General features: G+C 45.8%; 1 protein-coding gene across 3 annotated transcripts in view; it reads left to right on the forward strand.

Moving 5' to 3' along the window:
* LOC129855243 (glypican-5-like) overlaps positions 1-21307 on the forward strand; it is a 149761-nt gene that overhangs the window by 25842 nt on the left and 102612 nt on the right. For 2 of the 3 annotated variants that reach the window (XM_055922675.1, XM_055922677.1), the window contains exons 3-6: positions 2376-3079; positions 7058-7215; positions 7538-7597; positions 13842-13964. In XM_055922675.1, the coding sequence (XP_055778650.1) occupies positions 2376-3079; positions 7058-7215; positions 7538-7597; positions 13842-13964 (1045 nt within the window). The remainder of the gene's footprint in view (positions 1-2375; positions 3080-7057; positions 7216-7537; positions 7598-13841; positions 13965-21307) is intronic. The other variant, XM_055922676.1, reaches the window with a different exon arrangement.

Below are 21307 nucleotides of genomic sequence, written 5' to 3' on the forward strand. Positions count from 1 at the left end.
TCCTTTAATCCTGACAGATTCTCCAGCCAGGGAATGCCCAGTCAATCAGTTCACCAGGGCCTAGGTTCTTTCTAAACTGTAGATGAATAAAGGTGAAATAAAAACAAAATTAAAAAAAGTGTTTGCCTAGGCACAGAAATCCACCATCATCTCCTTATTCAGACTTTATAATGATTAATTTGAATGATGTTAATTTTGTTAATTGTGAAATTCTCTCATTTGGGTCTGTTTCAAATGAAAGCTGCAAAGTCTATTATAGACTGCTGTGATTCAAGGCGTGGACTAGGCTTCTGCTGAGTCGCCTACAGTAAGGTTGTTTTAGAGCGACCAAGTGCTTTTATGATATCCTAACTTCATATACACTGAGTGTACAAAACATTAAGAGTACTTTCCTAATATTGAGTTGCACCCCGACCCACACACCTTTTGCCCTCAGAACAGCCTCAATTTGTCGGGCATGGGCTCTACAAGTTGACAAAAGCATTCCCCAGCGATGCTGGCCCATGTTGACTCCAATGCTTACCACAGTTGGGTGGATGTCCTTTGGGTGGTGGACCAGTCTTGATACTCACGGGAAATTGTTGAGCGTGAAAAACACAACCACTGTGATTATTATTTGAGCCTGCTGGTCATCTATGAACGTTTGAACATATTGAAGAACGATCTAGCCTTGATGGCCATGTACTCTTATTATCTCCACCGGCATAGCCAGAAGAGAACTGGCCACCCTTCAGAGCCTGGTTCCTCTCTAGGTTTCTTCCTAGGTTCCTAACTTTATAGGGAGTTTTTCCTAGCCACCGTGCTTCTACATCTGCATTGCTTGCTCTTTGGGGTTTTATGCCTGGTTTCTGTATAAGCACTTTGTGACATCTACTATCATAACCTGTTCAAAGGAACGTAAATCTTTTGTCTTGACCATTACCCCTCTGAATGGCACAGATACACAATCCATGTCTCAATTGTCTCAAGGCTTAAAAGTCCTTCTTTAACCTGTCTCCTCCCTTTCATCTACACTGAATGAAGTGGATTAAACAAGTGACATCAATAAGGAATCATCACCTGGTCAGTCTATGTCATGGAATATTTTGTTCTTAATGTTTTGTATATTCAGTATGTTTCTCCATGATGTATATAAACAAAATATATATGTGTAGGCTATCCATTTTTATGTTTGAGCACTATGAATAGGCCTAGCCTATGTACTGATGGCAGTATTAGCTAATGCTCCAGTTAACATGTCTCAGTCTCTGCATTGATGGGGGGACTTTCACCCAGTGAAAGCTATACTAGGCAGTATACTGTACTGTATATCTAACCCATCATAGGCTTTAATGTCTGTCTTCCATGCCGGCGATGGCCAGTAGCAGCTATCAGCCAAATGGAAGTGCATGACACAGACAGGTTCCCAGCCAAGGCTGAGTGATTGGTCTGCTTTAATTGGAACCACTAAGTGTCTGGTCACCTGTCCATTTCCTTAATCACTAAGCAATGACAAGATGTCTGGTTTATGGGTCGGTATGTAGGGGGCTAGAAGTTCTCATTCACCTCTCAGTGTGTAGATAGTCCCTCTATATACTGTATCTGCCAAACACACACACACACGCACGCACGCACGCCACGCACGCACGCACGCACGCACGCACGCACGCACGCACACACACACACACACACACACACACACACACACACACACACACACACACACACACACACACACACACACACACACATTAACTTCTCATTCTCTGTGAGCACTGACACACTGACACACAGCATACCGAACACATATCATCCAACACACAGAATGTCTTCCCTACAATTACTCGCTGAAAGCAATAAGACAGGAACAATAGCATGCATCTCAAACACAGCAGCTGTGATGAGTAATATTACACCTTTGGGACATTAGCGAGAACTCTGGGTGTGTGTGTGTGTGCGTGTGTGTGTGTGTGTGTGTGTGTGTGTGTGTGTGTGTGTGTGTGTGTGTGTGTGTGTGTGTGTGTGTGTGTGTGTGTGTGTATACTACTGTAGCAGTTTCCCAGTTGCTGTCTCTCTTCCATCTGTCAGAATGCCATCAGACTGACATCCCAACTGGACTCAGAACCCCCCACCCCTCTACAATCATATTATATATACACACACACGCACGCACGCACGCACGCACGCACGCACGCACGCACACACACACACACACACACACACACACACACACACACACACACACGAGCATACCTTTCACAGGTACATGCACACAATAAGAAAAGCTTTATTTTTTTTATCCCTTTCATAACCTAAAAGACTAGAACATTTATTTTTACAATGTGTTTTCATCATCCCTTCTGTCTCTTGTTTTCTCTCTCTCTCTGTTTGTACAGATGCGTTCCAGTCTCTGCTATCCTTCACTCTGAACCTGACCACTGGTATGTTTGACAGTGCCTATGAGCCCCTCTCCCAGGACGCTCGCCCCCTGGTGGCAGACCTCTTCACCGAACTCTCTCTCTTCCTGGGAGGAGACGGCAACACCTCCATGGAGCGCTCTGTGCACCGCTTCTACGACAACCTCTTCCCGCTGGTTTACCGGCGTCTGGTCAACCCTGGGCTGGCCTCGGCCCCACCCTCCTCTGAGCACAGCGAGTGTCTGCGCATGACACGCCAGGATGTCAACCCATTTGGGTCTCACCCCCGTGTCCTGGCAAAGGGGCTGACCCGGGCTCTGAGCGCAGGACGGGCACTGAGCCAGGCGCTGGTGATAGGGGCAGAGGTGCTGAACGCTACAGAGTGGGCGGGTCTGGCCAGGGAGTGTGGACGGGCACTGGTGAGGATGCAGTACTGCCCCCACTGCAGGGGCCTGACCCTGATCCGGCCGTGTGGAGGACTGTGTCTGAACGTGATGCGGGGCTGCTTGGTAGGGCTCTCTGAGCTGGACGGGCCCTGGAGGCGCTACGTGGCCCTGCTGCAGGAACTGACAGGGGCCCTGGCTGGAGGCCACGACCTGGAGCTGGCACTGCAGGGCATCAGGAACCACGTCAATGACGCTATCCTGCACGCACAGCTGCACGGGCCACGCATCAGCGCTATCGTGAGTCAGTGCCTCACCCACCTCTCATACTTCACCTGTCATAGAACTGTACTAATATGACACACCTCTTAAGGCCCATGATGACACCACTTGGGCACATGACCATCCCTCACACCATTCATTTACATCACAGGACACATGCAACAAAAATTATCTTGGTAGGTCTCATCTGTCATATAAAACCTGTTCTCTTAGGTCTTTGGGTTCTCTATTAATGACACCCACAAAAGAACTCCCAAGACTCTTCTGTGCAGCTCTGTGGTTGGCTTCTGTGGCTGAGTGGCTGCCTGGCTGGGGGGCATGAGGCTGGCATGGACCTTCTCTCTTGGCTTTGGACTCAAGGGGCTGGAAGTTGGGAGGCTGGCAGTTTTCTTGGTACTTGTAAAGCAGTGGACAAGAGAAGAGAGGAGGGAGAATTTGCTAAATTCCACCAAAGCTGAATGTATCCCAGTGGGCAAAGCAAACAATACACTTTTTTACTTAGAATGACAGATAGGATATTATCTCTTTGCTCACACAAAAGGGAACCTGTGGTGTAGAAAGACATAGATTTATATCTGATTCTAGCTGCTTTTCCTCAGAGATTTAGTTTAACAGGCTTGAATATTAAGTTCTAGCTCCGATGATAGGTAGGATTATGGTAATGATGACAACTGTGGGCCTGATTAGATTGTGGTTATGAATATGATTATAGTTGACTTTATGATAATGAGACATGAAAGATTACACTATATAACACATACCTGTTTATGTTGTACAGAGATGTTAGGGGACAGGAGTGGGGGTCTGTGAGGGCGAGAGATTTTAGGGGGACAGGAGTGGGGGTCTGTGAGGGCCAGAGATTTTAGGGGGACAGGAGTGGGGGTCTGTGGGTGCCAGCATCCCTCCCCTTCTCCTCAGCACCCCTCTCTGTTACTGACATTGTCATTTTAGTAGTGCATTTACAGTCTGCCTGCCACCCCCAGGATCAAGTGTTGCTCATTCGCTGGTTCAACATGGCTAGGATGGCTGGGTCCCAGGTTACCCCCAGGGCTGGCATTTGAGGTCTGGACCCAGAGATGGGAAGGGAAGGAGTAGGCAACAACGACTCATTCGGTCATATGACTCATTCAGTCACCTTCACAAACCTCTTCCTTTTCAACTCCTCTTCCTCCTCCTCTTCCTCCTCCTCCTGCTCCTCTTCAACCGTTTTCCATTTCCACACAGAGGCATGTGTGCAGGTGTGTTAACAAGTGTTTATAATTTATGGGGATTATCTTTCTAGATGTCCTGCTGCATGTCTTTCCTGTGGAGATAAACCTCCTCCTACAGTAAGATGGAAGACAGCCGAGTACCTAATTACCTTATGCATGATGAAAGTACCAGACTACCAGATTGAAGAGATGTGGGCTTAGCTCTCTCTTTTCCTCTCTCCTCTCCTTGTCTTCCTCCTGTGACTTGGTTTGTTGGACCAGGTTTCCAGTTGGCATGGGGAGAATTGCCTCCTCAGCACATCCGTACAAACAATCCATTAGCCTATCTAGTTAAGTGTATCTAGGTGCCTGACGCAGCAGGAGCCGCAGCAGGCCAGAGCAGACCCCCCCCCCCCCCCTCACCACAGCCTGCCAATCACTACCTCTCTGACAAATTGCAACAAGGTGGAGAGGAGAGTAGGTGTCCAAAACACTTAGCAAGGAGAGATACTGGAATGACGATAGACTTCAGAAAAGCCCACCTAACACAGATAGTGACGAACATTCTTTCACATTTCAGCAATATTTTAAACTTTTGCACCAGGTATTACTGTAGCGCTGCAATTACTATTGTAATTAAGAATCTCAGAATCATTATGAATACATCCAGTTGATTTAAGTGAAAATGCTCTGCAACGCTTGCATTAGCTAATTATTAGTGAGTTATAAAGGATTTATCAATCCTTAGAATCCATACTGAAAGCTTTGGAGGAGCTAAGCCAGAGTTTGGCTGGGGCACGGGGGTGGCAGGGGCTCTAAAGAGATCATGATTGACGGGACGCAGGGTCGCTTTGGTGATGTCACTCAAGCTCCGGCAGTCTTTTGATGAGTTAGAGTTCACTTTATTAGCATGAGCATACTCTTTGTCCCGCAGAATTGTGGGTTTTAAACTGTGTGTTTGTGTTCTGGTCTGGCATTGAGTTGTTTTGAGGCTTCCTAAAGGATCTGCCAGCTATTCAGTGGGTTGCCTCTGGTCCTGTCCAGCCGTCTAGAGCCCCAGTGAATCCCCCTCAGAGAGTGTCTGTAGGCGGACCCCAGCCTGCCCTCCAGAATGCAAATCCAACTCTGGACAAAGACTCCTCATGCTGACTGGACAACCCTGTCCCACAATGCTTTGAAACTCAGGGCCTGGGACAGAGTGATGAGAACATTTCTGTGGCTAATCTCTGGACAAATAAACGTCTATAGGAACACACACACACCAAGGAGGCTGGTGGGAGGAGCTATAGAAGGACAGGCTCATTGTAATGACTGGAATGGAATGAATAGAATGGAGTCAAATATGTGGTTTACATATGTTTGATGTGTTTGATGCCGTTCCATTTTTTTCCATTCCAGCCATTACAATGAGCCTTACACACACACACACACACACACACACACACACACACACACACACACACACACACACACACACACACACACACACACACACACACACACACACTTGTGTACATCTTCCCTCCAGCTTTCCGACAATAGTTGCAATTAGGGGTGACAGTGGCAAGCAGATTCCCTTGGTCTTTGGCTTCCCTCTTATAAAAAGAGGAAATTTCCAGATGAATACAAACACATTCTCAAAAGTGATACACATGAATACACACACATACCCTTAATGTCAGTGAGCTGGATTGCTGTCTAATCTCTGGGGAAGGCAGTGTGTGTCTCTGTTGGTCTCAGTGGTTTTGTCCCAGCTTTATGTGGGCCTGCTGCCTAACTCAGCTTAGGCAGAGCTTTCTGAAAACGTCCATATTTCACTGTTTCACAGCACCCTACTTACTGTCCAGGGGCCAAATGAGCTAATTCCATTAGAGGGCCTTTAAAGCCTGTCCACAGCTGTGTGGGTGGGAGTGGTAAATGGGATCCATGTCACATCGGCCTATAACTCACTCCCAGCTACTCTACACAGAAGGCTGGATATGAGAGAGAGAGAGAGAGAGAGGGGGAGGGAGAGTGAGAATACACAATCTCAGCTTTTCGTTTTGGGCAGGCCACCGGTTGCTGACGTTTTTAACGTCAGCTCATACTCTCTCTCTCTCTCTCTCTCTCTCTCTCTCTCTCTCTCTCTCTCTCTCTCTCTCTCTCCCCCTATCTCTCCCCCTATCTCTCTCTCTCTCTCTCTCTCTCTCTCTCTCTCTCTCTCTCTCTCTCTCTCTCTACCTCTCTCTCTCTCTCTCTCTCTCTCTCTCTCTCTCTCTCTCTCTCTCTCTCTCTCTCTCTCTCTCTCTCTCTCTCTCTACCTCTCTCTCTCTCTCTCTCTCTTTCTCTCTCTCTCTCTCTCTACCTCTCTCTCTCTCTCTCTCTCTCTCTCTCTCTCTCTCTCTCTCTCTCTCTCTCTCTCTCTCTCTCTCTCTCTCTCTCACTCTCCATTGCCCCCGCCAGCATCCGGACAATAAGTCATAAGAGGGAAGGAAAGAGAAATGCAACACCATAGCAGCATCTGCATTTCCACTGGCCCCTGGTGATATCAGTAGCGACTGGATCATTCTTCTCTGTGCAGTATCATAGTTCTGTGTTTGTTCTGGTTTTAGGCAAGAATAATCTCCATTGTGTCACTGATGATTTCCACAGCATGAGCCCTGCACATCTGCAAAAGCTTCTTATCATTGTGTTCTCACAAACTGTAGTGACTCTGTTAGGGATGTAATGGGTGCCCTCTTTTTTCACACACTATCTAATTTCCTTCTCTACCCACCCTTCACCCCCCCCCCTCTCTCCACCCCTCTCTCCTATCCCTCTTTCTTAGGTTGATAAAGTATGTGGGCCTCTCACAGACACTCCGTCAGTGACAAGCATACGTTCCACCCTGAAGGTCATGACCTCTGTGAGTACCTCCCCGACCTCGATGGTGATGACGTCCTCCCCAGCTGAGGTCACACTGGGCCACTTGTCGCATACCAGGAGGTGAGAGAGATAGGCGGCCATAGTGTCTGGTCAGCTGCCTTAGAGTGGTTGGTGTTGTAGCTGGTTGGCATGCTGTGTTCCACTCTGTCCCCCAACATGTATTTGCGCATTGCAGTATGAGTTACTTATAAGCACACTTTGCCGCATATATTTTTTTGTCAAACATGCTTTCTTTTTCATTATGTTTTTTTACATTTTGAAGTTCTGTCTTCCCTTTCCTTTGCATTGACTTGTGTTTGCTTTGCATTGGATCCCTGCTATTCCTACACCATCTCTCTCATCCTCTCTCCTCCTCTCCCTGACCATGATCACATCCTCCCAGGTCCTTTCCTCTGAAACCATCCAAGAATAATAAGCCTAGAAGTCTGAAAAAGATCTCTAGGTAAGCATGAAGCCCAGCATCTCCCCCTCGCTCGTTAATGTGGCCATCTGACATGGAGTACAGGGGTTGACCACCAGCGCCACGTTATGTCACCTTAATAAATATACTGTACATACAGTGCCTTCAGAAAGGATTCTCACCCCTTGACTTTTTCCACATTTTGTTGTTACAGCCTGAATTTAAAATGGATTCAATTGACATTTTGTGTCACTGATCTACACACAATACCCCATAATGTCAAAGTGGAATTATCTTTTTAGAAATTTGTACAAATTAAAAATAAAAAGCTGAAATGTCAATCACTATACATAATATACATAATAAGTTGCATGCACTCACTCTGTGTGCAATAATAGTGTTTAACATTCTTTTTTCATGACTACCTCATCTCTGTACCCCATACATACAATTATCTGTAAGCTACCTCAATCGAGCAGTGACATTTAAGCACAGATTCAACCACAAAGACAAATGACGTTTTCCAGTGGTTCGCAAAGGGCAACTATTAGTAGATGGGTATAAAAACAACAGACATTGAATATCCCTTTGAGCATGGTGCAGATGTTAATTACACTTTGGATGGTGTATCAATACCCCCAGTCACTACAAAGATATAGGCACCCTTCCTACAGTGCATTTGGAAAGTATTCAGACCCCTTGACTTTTTCCACATTCTGTTACGTTACAGCCTTATTCTAAAATTGATTCAATTGTTTTTTCTACACACAATATCCCACAATGACAAGGCAAAAATAGTTTTTAAAAACTTTTTTGCATATTTATTACAAATACAAAATGGAAATATCACATTTACGTAAGTATTCAGACCCTTTATTCAGTACTTTGTTGAAGCACCTTTGGCAGCGATTACATCCTTGAGTCTTCTTGGGTACAATTCTTCTCTGCAGATCCTCTCAAGCTCTGTCACGTTGGATGGGGAGCATCGCTGCACAGCTATTTTCAGGTCTCTCCAGAGATGTTCGATCGGGTTCAAGTCCGGGCTCTGGCTGAGCCACTCAAGGACATTCAGAGACTTGTCCCGAAGCCACTCCTGCTTTGTCTTGGCTGTGTGCTTAGGCTTGTTGTCCTGTTGGAAAGTGAACCTTCGCCACAGTCTGAGGTGCTGAGTGCTCTCGATCAGGTTTTCATCAAGGATCTCTCTGTGGGCCTCCTGGGTGATGCAGTGGTCTAGGGCACTGCATCGCAGTGCTAGCTGTGCCACAAGAGATTCTGGGTTCGAGCCCAGGCTCTGTCGCAGCCGGCCGCGACCGGGAGGCCCATGGGGTGGCGCACAATGGGCCCAGTGTCGTCCGGGTTAGGGAGGGTTTGGCCGGCAGGGATATCCTTGTCTCATCGCGCAATCCTGTGGTGGGCCGGGCGCAGTGGACGCTGACCAGGTCGCACGGTGTTTCCTCCAACACATTGGTGCGGCTGGCTTCCAGGTTGGATGTGCATTGTGTCAAGAAGCAGTGCGGCTTGGTTGGGTTGTGTTTCGGAGGATGCATGGCTCTTGACCTTCGCCTCTCCCGAGTCTGTACAGGAGTTTCAGCGATGAGACAAGACTGTAACTACTACCAATTGGGGAGAAAAAAAAGGATCTCTCTGTACTTTGTTCTGTTCATCTTTCCCTTGATCCTGACTAGTCTCCCATCCTTTCCCACTGAAAAACCACCCCACAGCATGATGCAATGGTGGTAGCTTCTTGCTGTGGGGATATTTTTCAGCAGCAAGGCCAAAGAGTTGGCCTTGAGTTGGTTTCACCAGACCATAGAATCTTGTTTCTCATGGTCTGTGAATTCTTTAGGTGCCTTTTGACAAACTCCAAGCGGGCTGTCATGTGCCTTTTTACTGAGTGGCGTCCGTCTGGCCACTCTACCATAAAGGCTTGATTGGTGGAGTGCTGCAGCAATGGTTGTCCTTCTGGTAGGTTCTTCCATCTTCACAGAGGAACTCTATAGCTCTGTCAGAGTGACCATCAGGTTCATGGTCACCTCCCTGACCAAGGCCCTTCTCCCCCGATTGCTCAGTTTGACCGGGCAACCAGCTCTAGGAAGAGTCTTGGTGGTTCCAAACTTCTTCCATTTAAGAGTGATGGATGCCACTGTGTTCTTGGGGACCTTCAATGCTGCAGATTTTTTTTGGTATCCTTCCCCAGATCTGTGCCTCGACACACACCTGTCTCGGAGCTCTACGGATAATTCCTTCGGCGTCATGGCTTGGTTTTTGCTCTGACACGCACTGTCAGCTGTGGGACCTTATATAGACAAATAATGTCTATCAAGTTTCAATCAAGTCTATTTTATATAGCCCTTCGTACATCAGCTAATATCTCGAAGTGCTGTACAGAAACCCAGCCTAAAACCCCAAACAGCAAGCAATGCAGCTGTAGAAGCACGGTGGCTAGGAAAAACTCCCTAGAAAGGCCAAAACCTAGGAAGAAACCTAGAGAGGAACCAGGCTATGAGGGGTGGCCAGTCCTCTTCTGGCTGTGCCGGGTGGAGATTATAACAGAACATGGCCAAGATGTTCAAAATGTTCATAAATGACAAGCATGGTCAAATAATAATCAGGAATAAATGTCAGTTGGCTTTTCATAGCCGATAATTAAGAGTTGAAAACAGCAGGTCTGGGACAGGTAGGGGTTCCATAACCGCAGGCAGAACAGTTGAAACTGGGACAGCAGCAAGGCCAGGTACACTGGGGACAGCAAGGAGTCATCATGCCCGGTAGTCCTGACGTATGGTCCTAGGGCTCAGTTCCTCCGAGAGAGAGAAAGAAAGAGAGAAGGAGAGAATTAGAGAGAGCCAAGATGTTCAAAATGTTCATAAATGACAAGCATGGTCAAATAATAATCAGGAATAAATGTCAGTTGGCTTTTCATAGCCGATCATTAAGAGTTGAAAACAGCAGGTCTGGGACAGGTAGGGGTTCCATAACTGCAGGCAGAACAGTTGAAACTGGAACAGCAGCAAGGCCAGGTGGACTGGGGGAGGAGAGAATTAGAGAGAGCATACTTAAATTCACACAGGACACTGGATAAGACAGGAGAAGTACTCCAGATATAACCAACTGGCCCTAGCCCCCCAACACAAACCACTGCAGCATAAACACTGGAGGCTGAGACATAAGGGGTCAGGAGACACTGTGGCCCCATCCGATGATACCCCCGGACAGGGCCAAACAGGAAGGATATAACCCCACCCACTTTGCCAAAGCACAGCCCCCGCACCACTAGAGGGATATCTTCAACCACCAACTTACAATCTTGAGACAAGGCCGAGTATAGCCCCCAAAGATCTCCACCACAGCACAAACCAAGGGGGGGCGCCAACCCAGACAGGAAGATCACGTCAGTAACTCAAGTGACGCACCCCTCCTAGGGACGGCATGAAAGAGCACCAGTAAGCCAGTGACTCAGCCCCTGTAGTAGGGTTAGAGGTAGAGAATCCCAGTAGAGGGGAACCGGCCAGGCAGAGACAACAAGGGCGGTTCGTCGCTCCAGAGCCTTTCCGTTCACCTTCACACTCCTGGGCCAGACTACACTCAATCATAGGACCTACTGAAGAGATAAGTCTTCAGTAAAGACTTAAAGGTTGAGACCGAGTCTGCGTCTCTCACATGGGTAGGCAGACCATTCCATAAAAATGGAGATCTATAGGAGAAAGCCCTGCCTCCAGCTGTTTGCTTAGAAATTCTAGGGACAATTAGGAGGCCTGCGTCTTGTGACCGTAGCGTACGTGTAGGTATGTACGGCAGGACCAACTCGGAAAGATAGGTAGGAGCAAGCCCATGTAACGCTTTATAGGTTAACAGTAAAACCTTGAAATCAGCCCTTGCCTTAACAGGAAGCCAGTGTAGGGAAGCTAGCACTGGAGTAATATGATCAAATTTCTTGGTTCTAGTCAGGATTCTAGCAGCCGTATTTAGCACTAACTGAAGTTTATTTAGTGCTTTATCCGTGTAGCCGGAAAGTAGAGCATTGCAGTAGTCTAACCTAGAAGTAACAAATGCATGGATAAATTTTTCAGCATCATTTTTGGACAGAAAATTTCTGATTTTTGCAATGTTATGTAGATGGAAAAAGGCTGTCCTTGAAACAGTCTTGATATGTTCGTCAAAATAGAGATCAGGGTCAAGAGTAACGCCGAGGTCCTTCACAGTTTTATTTGAGATGACTTTACAACCATCAAGATTAATTGTCAGATTTAACAGAAGATATCTTTGTTTCTTGGGACCTAGAACAAGCATCTCTGTTTTGTCCGAGTTTAAAAGTATAACATTTTCAGCCATCCACTTCCTTATGTCTGAAACACAGGCTTCTAGCGAGGGCAATTTTGGGGCTTCACCATGTTTCATTGAAATGTACAGCTGTGTGTCATCCGCATATCAGTGAAAGTTAACATTATGTTTTCGAATAACATCCCCAAGAGGTAAAATATATAGTGAAAACAATAGTGGTCTAATCAATTGATTTTACCATTGTTGGACTCCAATCAAGTTGTTGAAACATCTCGAGGATGATCAATGGAAACAGGATGCACCTGAGCTGAATTTCAAGTCTCATAGCAAAGGGTCTGAATACTTATGTAAATAAGGTATTTATTTTTTGGGGGGGTTTATAATTTGCAAAAATGTCTAAAAAACAGTTTTCGCTTTGTCATTATGGGGTATTGTGTGTAGATTGCAGCACTCCACCAATCGGCTTTTATGGTAGAGTGACCAGACAGAAGCCACTCCTTAGTAAAAGGCACTTGACAGCCCGCTTGGAGTTTTCCAAAAGTCACCTAAAGGACTCTCAAACCATGAGAAACAAGATTCTCTGGATTGATGAAACCAAGATTGAACTCTTTGACCTAAATGCCAAGCGTCACGACTGGAGGAAACCGGGCATCATTCCTACAGTGAACTATGGTGGTGGCAGCATCATTCTGTGGCGTCACTCCCCCCTCCAACCTGACAGAGCTTGAGAGGATCTGCAGAGAAGAATGGGATAAACTCCCCAAATACAGGTGTGCCAAGCTTGTAGCTTCATAGCCAAGAAGACTCGAGGCTGTAATCGCTGCCAAAGGTGCTTCAACAAAGTACTGAGCAAAGAGTCTGAATTTGTATGTAAATGTGATATTTCAGTTGTTTTTTACTATAAATGTGCAAAATAATCTAAAAACGTGTTTTTGCTTTGTCATTATGGGGTATTGTGTGTAGTTTGAGGGGGGTGGGGGGGGGGGGATTATTGAATAAATTATAGAATAAGGCTGTAACTGAGGATGTATCAACAACCCTGTAGTTACTCCACAATACTAACATAAATGACAGACTGAAAAGAAGGAAGCCTATAGAGAATAAAAATATGTTGAAACATGCATCCTGTTTGCATTAAAGTAAAGTAATACTGCAAAAAAAAAATGCAAATAAATTAACTTTTTGTTCTGAACACAAAGCGTTATATTTGTGGCAAATCCAACACATCGCTGAGACCACTTAAAGCATGGTGATGGCTGCATCATGTTATGGGTATGCTTGTCATCAGCAAGGACAATGATGTTTTTTAGGATAAAAATAAACGGAATAGAGCTAAGCACAGGCAAAATCATTGGGAAAACTTGGTTCAGTCAGCTTTCCAACATTCACTGGGAGACAAATTCACTTTTCAGCAGGACAATTACCTAAAACATAAGGCCAAATATGCACTGGAGTTGCTTTTCAAGATGACATTGAATATTCCTGAGTGACCTAGTTACAGTTTTGACTTAAATCGGCTTTAAAATCTATGCTAAGACTTGGAAATGGCTGTCTAGAAATGATCAACAATGAGCTTGAAGAATTTTTTAAGAATAAAGGGCAAATATTTTACAATCCAGGTGTGCAAAGCTCTTAGAGACTTATCCAGAAAAACTTAAAGCTGTAATTGCTGCCAAAGGTGATTCTAACATGTATTGACTCAGGGGGTGGGAAACTTATCTAATGAAGTTATATTAGTGTTTCATTTTCCATCTCTCTTTTTTTTTAAACTTTGACATTACAGAGTATTTTGTGTAGATCGTTGACAAACAAAATTACAATGAAATCAATTTGAATCCCACTTTGTAACACAACAAAATGTGGAAAAAGTCAAGGGGTGTGAATACTGTCTGATGGCACCTCAATGAATATACATTAGATTCTATGATATTGTGGTTATGATCAGCACCCCCCACCCGCTCTCCCTCTCATCTCTCCCTCTTCCTCGCTCTCTCCTCTACCTCAGAGAGTTTATGGGCTATATCCAACGCTACAGGTCCTTCTTCTCTGCCTTGCCAGAGATGCTTTGTGAGAGTGAGATGGTGGTGGATGACTTCACCTGCTGGAGCGGGGAGGATGTGGTGGAGAGGTAGGAATGGACCCTTTCTATTGGTCTACATCTATGTCTGTCACACTTAATTTAATTTAAAAAATATATATATTGTGTTATTGACTGTACTTTTGTTTATGTGTAACTCTGTGTTGTTTTTGTCGCACTGCTTTGCTTTATCTTGGCCAGGTCGCAGCTGTAAATGAGAACTTGTTCTCAATTGGCCTACCTGGTTAAATAAAGGTGAAATAAAAAATAAATAAATAATGGGCTTAGCCTTTCTGTTACGTTCTCTATACAGGTCTTGTTGCCCATTAAAAGAGAGAGGTTCTTTTGAATCTTTAACACGTGATGTCAATACACATTAAGGCAAGTCACATGACTCTTTTCTATCCCATTACGAGAAATTCAAGTAGTTGATGCTAACATAAAAACACATTCAACCAGGTTAAAAAGCAATCAGATATCCTGGTCAAGCCCTTATTGACATCTGAGGGCATGGATTCTGGTTTTGAAGACCTAGAAGAGCCCACGAATGTCTGGTGTAAGAGGTTTCAAACCAGCGAGGGTGCATGGGGATAATGAGTTTAACCAGGGGGCCTGTAGACATTTGAATGCCATGGATATTGGGAGCATGGCCCTAGACCTTAGTATAGTGTGTTCATTTATAAAATTCTAGAGGCCATTCTCATGAAAATTACATTGGAAACTTTGGAGAAGCACCTTCCCAAAAACACACATGTAGAAACAAGCGTTCAAGCACACCCAGGCACAGACACACACGCACGCACGAGAGACCCCATTCACTTAGGACTCCTGGGCTGGAACTGTGCTCCCCCACTATCACATTTAGGCCTCTGTTTTGTCCCCCTTTCAGCCAATTCAACTGAGATTTTTTCTATCCTTGTTGAATTCACTGGCCATGAAGGGGTGTTGGAGCCAGCGGAGAGTGTTTTTTTTAATCGCTTTGGGCTGGGCGTGCTGGTGGGGGTGTGGTCTCCCCTAAAGAACCACGGAAACCACATTTTGTATAATACCAATAGCATTCAATCCACTCCAGTAATGTGTGTGCTAATTTGTTTGTTTAGGGGTTGTCTATAACGATTACTGTATCAACACACATTGGCCCTCCCACCGGATGTTGATTAAGGCAGCCCCCTGCACCTCTCTGATTCAGACGGGTTGGTTTAAATGCGGAAGACACATTTCAGTTGAATGCATTCAGTTCAACTGTCTAGGTATCCCCCTTTCCTTTCCTTCCCTATGGGAGGCCAGCTCCCCTCAGCCCACTCCAAGCTCTTCTCTATCCTGGTACCCCAATGGTAGAACCAGCTTCCCCCTGAGGCTAGGACAGGAAAGTCCCTGCCCATCTTCCTAAAACCCTACCTCTTTAAAGAGTATCTTAAATAATCCACCTCCTCACCTCGACCCCCCCCCCCCCCCCAAAAAAACAAATAAAAACAAATACAACTTTCCTGAATCATCACTTGTACTTGACACCCCCCCCCCCCCCCCCCCCCTTGCTGATAACTACTTTATTGAGGAAAAGTGTACTTACTATGCCTGTGATGTGTGGTTGTCCCATCTAGCTATCTTAAGATGAATGCACTAACTGTAAGTCACTGGCTAAATTATTAAAATGTAAACAGCAGGCTTGGGCTCGATTCAGTTAAAATTCCAGTCAATTCAGGAAGTAAACCGAAATTCCAATTCCCTTCAATGCTTTTCAATGAGGAAAATGTGGAATTGGAATTGGAATTTGGTTTACTTTCTGAATTGACTGGAAATTAAATGGATTGACCCCAACCCTGATCAACAGACATCCACATGCATGTACATAGAATGTGCTCTTTCTCATAGGAGAATAGAATGGGGGATATATTTTGATAGAATGGTTGAATAAGTAGATCTTATATGAACTAACATGCATCAATCAGAAGCACCATTAATAAAAGATTATTAAGATTATATTACAGTGGGTCATTAGACATGAGAAATGCACGTCTGGAACATTTGTGTCCGTCTGAGCTTTGCCAAGTTGGTTTGTTGTGGGTGTCGTGTCTTTGCTAGGGAGAGACGGAGGGGGTTCACTGGGGCTCCTGTGGGCCCTCTGTGTGGCACTAATGAAGGCCCCAGGCCTGGTGGCCATTCAGGCTTTGTGAACCTTGCAGAAGAACCGAGGGGGACCTCCTCCTCCCCTCCTAATGTACCTGCTGCCCCCCCACCAGGGACCACTGGGTCTGTTCTCTGGCCCTCTGGGGCTGCAGCCTGGAGCCTGGGGCTTGGAGCCTGGCGGCTGGAGCCCAGCCAAGAGAGGAGGGCACAGAGACACTGGGGCACAGCCACTCTGCTGACCTCTTTACAGTTTCAATTCACTGAACCCCCCCCGCGCACCACACCCCTCTTCTGTTTGACCCAATTCACTTTCTGACAAATGCCTTAGCTTGTGTGGTTGCTTATGTGTTACCAGAAAAAGAAAAGTCTCTTTGCTATGTTATCTGTCCTGAGACTGTTCTTATTTACAATGACGGCCTACCCCGGACAACGCTGGGCCAATTGTGCGCCACACTATGGGACTCCCATTCACAGCCAGATGTGATACAGCCTGAATTCAAACCAGGGACTGTAGTGACGCCTCTTGCACTGAGATGCAGTGCCTTAGACTGCTGCGCCACTCAGGAGCCCCGTTAGGTGTTCTTATAGATTGGTTTAACCCTCTCATGGTATGTTGGCAGGCATCATATATCACTTAACCAGAGTTCTCTGCATCTAAGAGTCAAAACAATAATTGCAAGGCTTTAAATTCAAGCATCACATGAGTTTGGATAGTGCAGTGAATAACCTCTTCTCATACTATACTAATGCTGTCTCTGCTAGCCACTGCATATTATGGAGAAACACTGCCACCTAGAGGATGTATCTAAATCAAATCAAATTTTATTGGTCACATACACGTGTTTAGCAGACTTGTCAAATCGGAGGGCCTGTTGTCCGGACCTCTGGCATTCTCTATGGGGTTACCACAGGGTTCAATTCTTGGACACTCTTTTCTCTGTATATATCAACGATGTCGCTCTTGCTGCGGGTGATTCCCTGATCCACCTCTATGCAGACGACACCATTCTGTATACATCTGGCCCTTCTTTGGACACTGTGTTAACAAACCTCCAACCAAGCTTCAATGCCATACAACACTCCTTCTGTGGCCTCCAACTGCTCTTAAACGCTAGTAAAACTAAATGCATGCTTTTCAACCGATTGCTGCCCGTACCCGCCCGCCCGACTAACAGCACTACTCTGGACGGTTCTGACTTAGAATATGTGGACAACTACAAATACCTAGGTGTCTGGCTAGACTGTAAACTCTCCATCCAGACTCATATTAAACATCTCCAATCCAAAATGAAATCTATAAGCGACTTTCTATTTCGCAACAACGCCTCCTTCACTCACATTGCCAAACATACCCTCGTAAAACGGACTATTCTACCGATCCTCGACTTCGGCAATGTCATTTACAAAATAGCCTCTTTGTCACCAAAGCCCCATATACCACCCACCACTGCAACCTGTATGCTCTCGTCGGCTGACCCTCGCTACATATTCGTCGCCAGACCCACTGGCTCCAGGTCATCTATAAGTCTTTGCTAGTTAAAGCTCCACCTTATCTCAGCTCACTGGTCACCATAACAACACCCACCCGTAGCACGCGCTCCAGCAGGTATATCTCACTGGTCATCCCCAAAGCCAACACCTCCTTTGGCTGCCTTTCCTTCCAGTTCTCTGCTGCCAATGACTGGAACGAATTGCAAAAATCGCTGAACTTGGAGACTTATATCTCCCTCACTAACTTTAAGCATCAGCTATCTGAGCAGCTTACCGATCGCTGCAGCTGTACACAGCCCATCTGTAAATAGCCCATCCAATCTCCCAACCGCATCCCCATATTGTTTTTATTTACCTTTTTGCTCTTTTGCACACCAGTATTTGTACTTGCACATCATCATCTGCACATCTATCACTCCAGTGTTAATTTGCTAAATTGTAATTACTTCGCTACTATGGCCTATTTATTGCCTATCCTCCTCACTCCATTTGCACACACTGTATATAGACTTTTTCTATTGTGTTATTGACTGTACGTTTGTTTATTCCATTTGTAACTCTGTGTTGTTGTTTGTGTCGCACTGCTTTGCTTTATCTTGGCCAGGTCGCAGTTGTAAATGAGAACTTGTTCTCAACTGGCCTACCTGGTTAAATAAAGGTTAATTAAAAAAAGACGTTTGCCTCCAGTGATGCGTTGTGCAGACCGCACCACCTTCTGGAGAGCCCTGCGGTTGTGGGTGGTGCAGTTGCCGTACCAGGAGGTAATACAGTCCGACAGGATGCTCTCAATTGTGCATCTGTAAAAGTTTAAGGGTTTTAGGTGCCAAGCCAAATTTCTTCAGCCTCCTCAGGTTGAAGAGGCGCTGTTGCGTCTTCTTCACCACACTGTCTGTCTGGGTGGACCATTTCAGTTTGTTTGTGATATGTACGCCGAGGAACTTAAAACATTCCACTTTCTTCACTGCTGTCCCATCGATGTGGGGGGTGCTTCCTCTGCTCTTTCCTAAAGTCCACAATCATCTCCTTTGTTTTGTTGACATTGAGTGAGAGGTTATTTTCCTGACATCACAATCCCAGAGTCCTCACCTCCTCCCTGTAGACTGTCTCGTCGTTGTTGGTAATCAAGACTACTACTGTTATGTCGTCTGCAAACTTAATGATTGAGTTGGAGGCGTGCATGGCCACGCAGTCATGGGTGAACAGGGAGTACAGGAGGGGGCTGAGCACGCACCCTTGTGGGGCTCCAGTGTTGAGGATCAGCGAAGTGGAGGTGTTTTTTCCTACCTTCCCATCAGGAAGTCCAGGACCCAATTGCACAGGGCGGGGTTCAGACCCAGGCCCTCGAGCTTAACGATGAGTTTGGAGGGTACTATGGTGTTGAATGCTGAGCTATAGTCAATGAACAGCATTCTTACAGTACATAGGTATTCCTCTTGTCCAGATGGGATAGGGCAGTGTGCAGTGTGATGGCGATTGCATTGTCTGTGGACCTATTGGGGCAGTAAGCAAGTTGAAGTGAGTCTAGGGTGGCAGGTAAGGTGGAGGTGATATGATCCTTGACTAGTCTCTCAAAGCACTTCATGATGACAGAAGTGAGTGCTACGGGATGATAGTCATTTTGTTCAGTTACCTTAGGGACAGGAACAATGGTGGCCCTCTTGAAAGCATGTGGGGACAGCAGACTGGGATAGGGAGAGGTTGAATACGTCCTTAAACACACCAACCAGCTGGTCTCCGCATGCTCTGAGGACGCGGCTAGGGATGCCATCTGGGCCGGCAGCCTTGCAAGAGTTAACACATTTAAATGTCTTACTCACGTTGGCCACGGAGAGGGAGAACCCACAATCCCTGGTAGCTGGCCGCGTCAGTGGCACTGTGTTGTCCTCAAAGCAGGCGAAGAATGGGTTTAGCTTGTTCGGAAGCAAGACGTCGGTGTCCGCGATGTGGCTGGTTTTCCTTTTGTAGTCTGTGATTGTCTGTAGACCCTGCCACATACGTCTTTTGTCTCAGCCGTTGAATTGCGACTACACTTTGTCTCTATACTGACGTTTTTCCTGTTTGATTGCCTTGCGGAGGGAATGATTACTCTGTTTGCATTCTGCCATATTCCCAGTCACCTTGCCATGGTTAAATGCGATGGTTCGCGCTTTCAGTTTTGCACGAATGCTGCCATCTTTCCACAGTTTCTAGTGAGGGTAGGTTTTATAAGTCAGAGTGGGTACAACATCTCCTATACACTTCTTGATAAACTCTGTGACCGTCTCAGTGTATATGGCAATATTATTCTCGGAAGCTACCTTGAACATATCCCAGTCTGCGTGATGAAAAGAGTTTTGAAGCGTGGATTCCGAATGGTCAGACCAGCGTTGAATAGTCCTTAGCACGGGTACTTCCTGTTTGAATTTCTGCCTATAGGAAGGGAGGAGCAAAATGGAGTCGTGGTCAGATTTGCCAAAAGGAGGGCAACGGAGGGCCTTGTATGCATCCCAGAAGTTGGAGTAACAATGGTTGAGTGTTTTTCCAGCGCGAGTACTACAGTCCATATGCTGATAGATTTTAGGTAGCCTTTTCCTCAAATTCGCTTTTTTTAAATCCCCAGCTACAATAAATGCAGCCTCAGGATATATGGTTTCCAGTTTGCATAAAGTCCATTGAAGTTCCTTGAGGGCCGTCGTGGTATCGGCTTGAGGGGGGATATACACGGCTGTGACAATAACCGAAGAGAATCCTCTTGGGAGATAATACGGTTTGCATTTGATTGTGAGGTATTCTAGGTCTGGTGAACAAAAAGACTTGAGTTCCTGTATGTTATGGCAAATTCACCACAAGTCGTTAATCATGAAACATACACCCCCGCCCTTCTTCCCGGAGAGATGTTTATTCCTGTCGGCGCGATGAACTGAGAATCCAGATGGCTGGACCGACTCCGACAGTATATCCCGAGAGAGCCATGTTTCTGTGAAACAGAGTATGTTACAATCCCTGATGTCTTTCTGGAAAGAAACCCTTGCCCTGATCTCATCAACCTTGTTATCCAGGGACTGAACATTAGTGAGTAATATACTCGGAAGCAGTGGGTGGTGTTTTCGCCTCCTAAGTCTGACTAGAAGACCGCTCCGAATTCCTCTTCTCTGCCAGCATTGTTTTGGGGCGGCCTCTGGAATCAGTTCAATTGCCCTGGGTGGTGCGAACAAAGGATCTGCTTCGGGAAAGTCTTATTCCTGGGCATAATGCTGGTAGTGCTGGTGAGTTACGGCTGCTCTGATATCCAATAGTTCTTCACGGCTGTATGTAATAACACATAACATTTTCTGGGTAAGCAATAAGCAATAATACATAAAAAAACAAAATACTGCAAAGTTTGCTAAGAACTAGAAGCGAGGCAGCCCTCTCTGTCAGCTCCATCTTGAACCATCTTGTATCCATGTGAAAAAAGGCCAAACATTCCTTCAGGTCACCAACGATGACAACATCCATTACACCAAACTTTCCCATACTGTATTGTTACGCAGTTGCACTATGGATAAAACCGAAAAAACATTGTGTGCATCCACAGGTATTTTTTTCTACAGAGGTCTTCCTCTAGAACTCCCATATTAATATATGCCATTTAGCAGCCACTTTCATCCTAAGTGACTTACAGATTTTTATTTTTTGCATGTGGGTGGTCCCAGGAATCAAACCCACTATCCTGGTATTGCAAGAGCCATGCTCTCCCAACTGAGCTACATAGGACTACACAGCTACAGAGGACCACATAGCTACAGAGGACCACA

The sequence above is a fragment of the Salvelinus fontinalis genome, chromosome 5 (assembly GCF_029448725.1).
Source record: "Salvelinus fontinalis isolate EN_2023a chromosome 5, ASM2944872v1, whole genome shotgun sequence".
NCBI classification, from domain to species: domain Eukaryota; kingdom Metazoa; phylum Chordata; class Actinopteri; order Salmoniformes; family Salmonidae; genus Salvelinus; species Salvelinus fontinalis.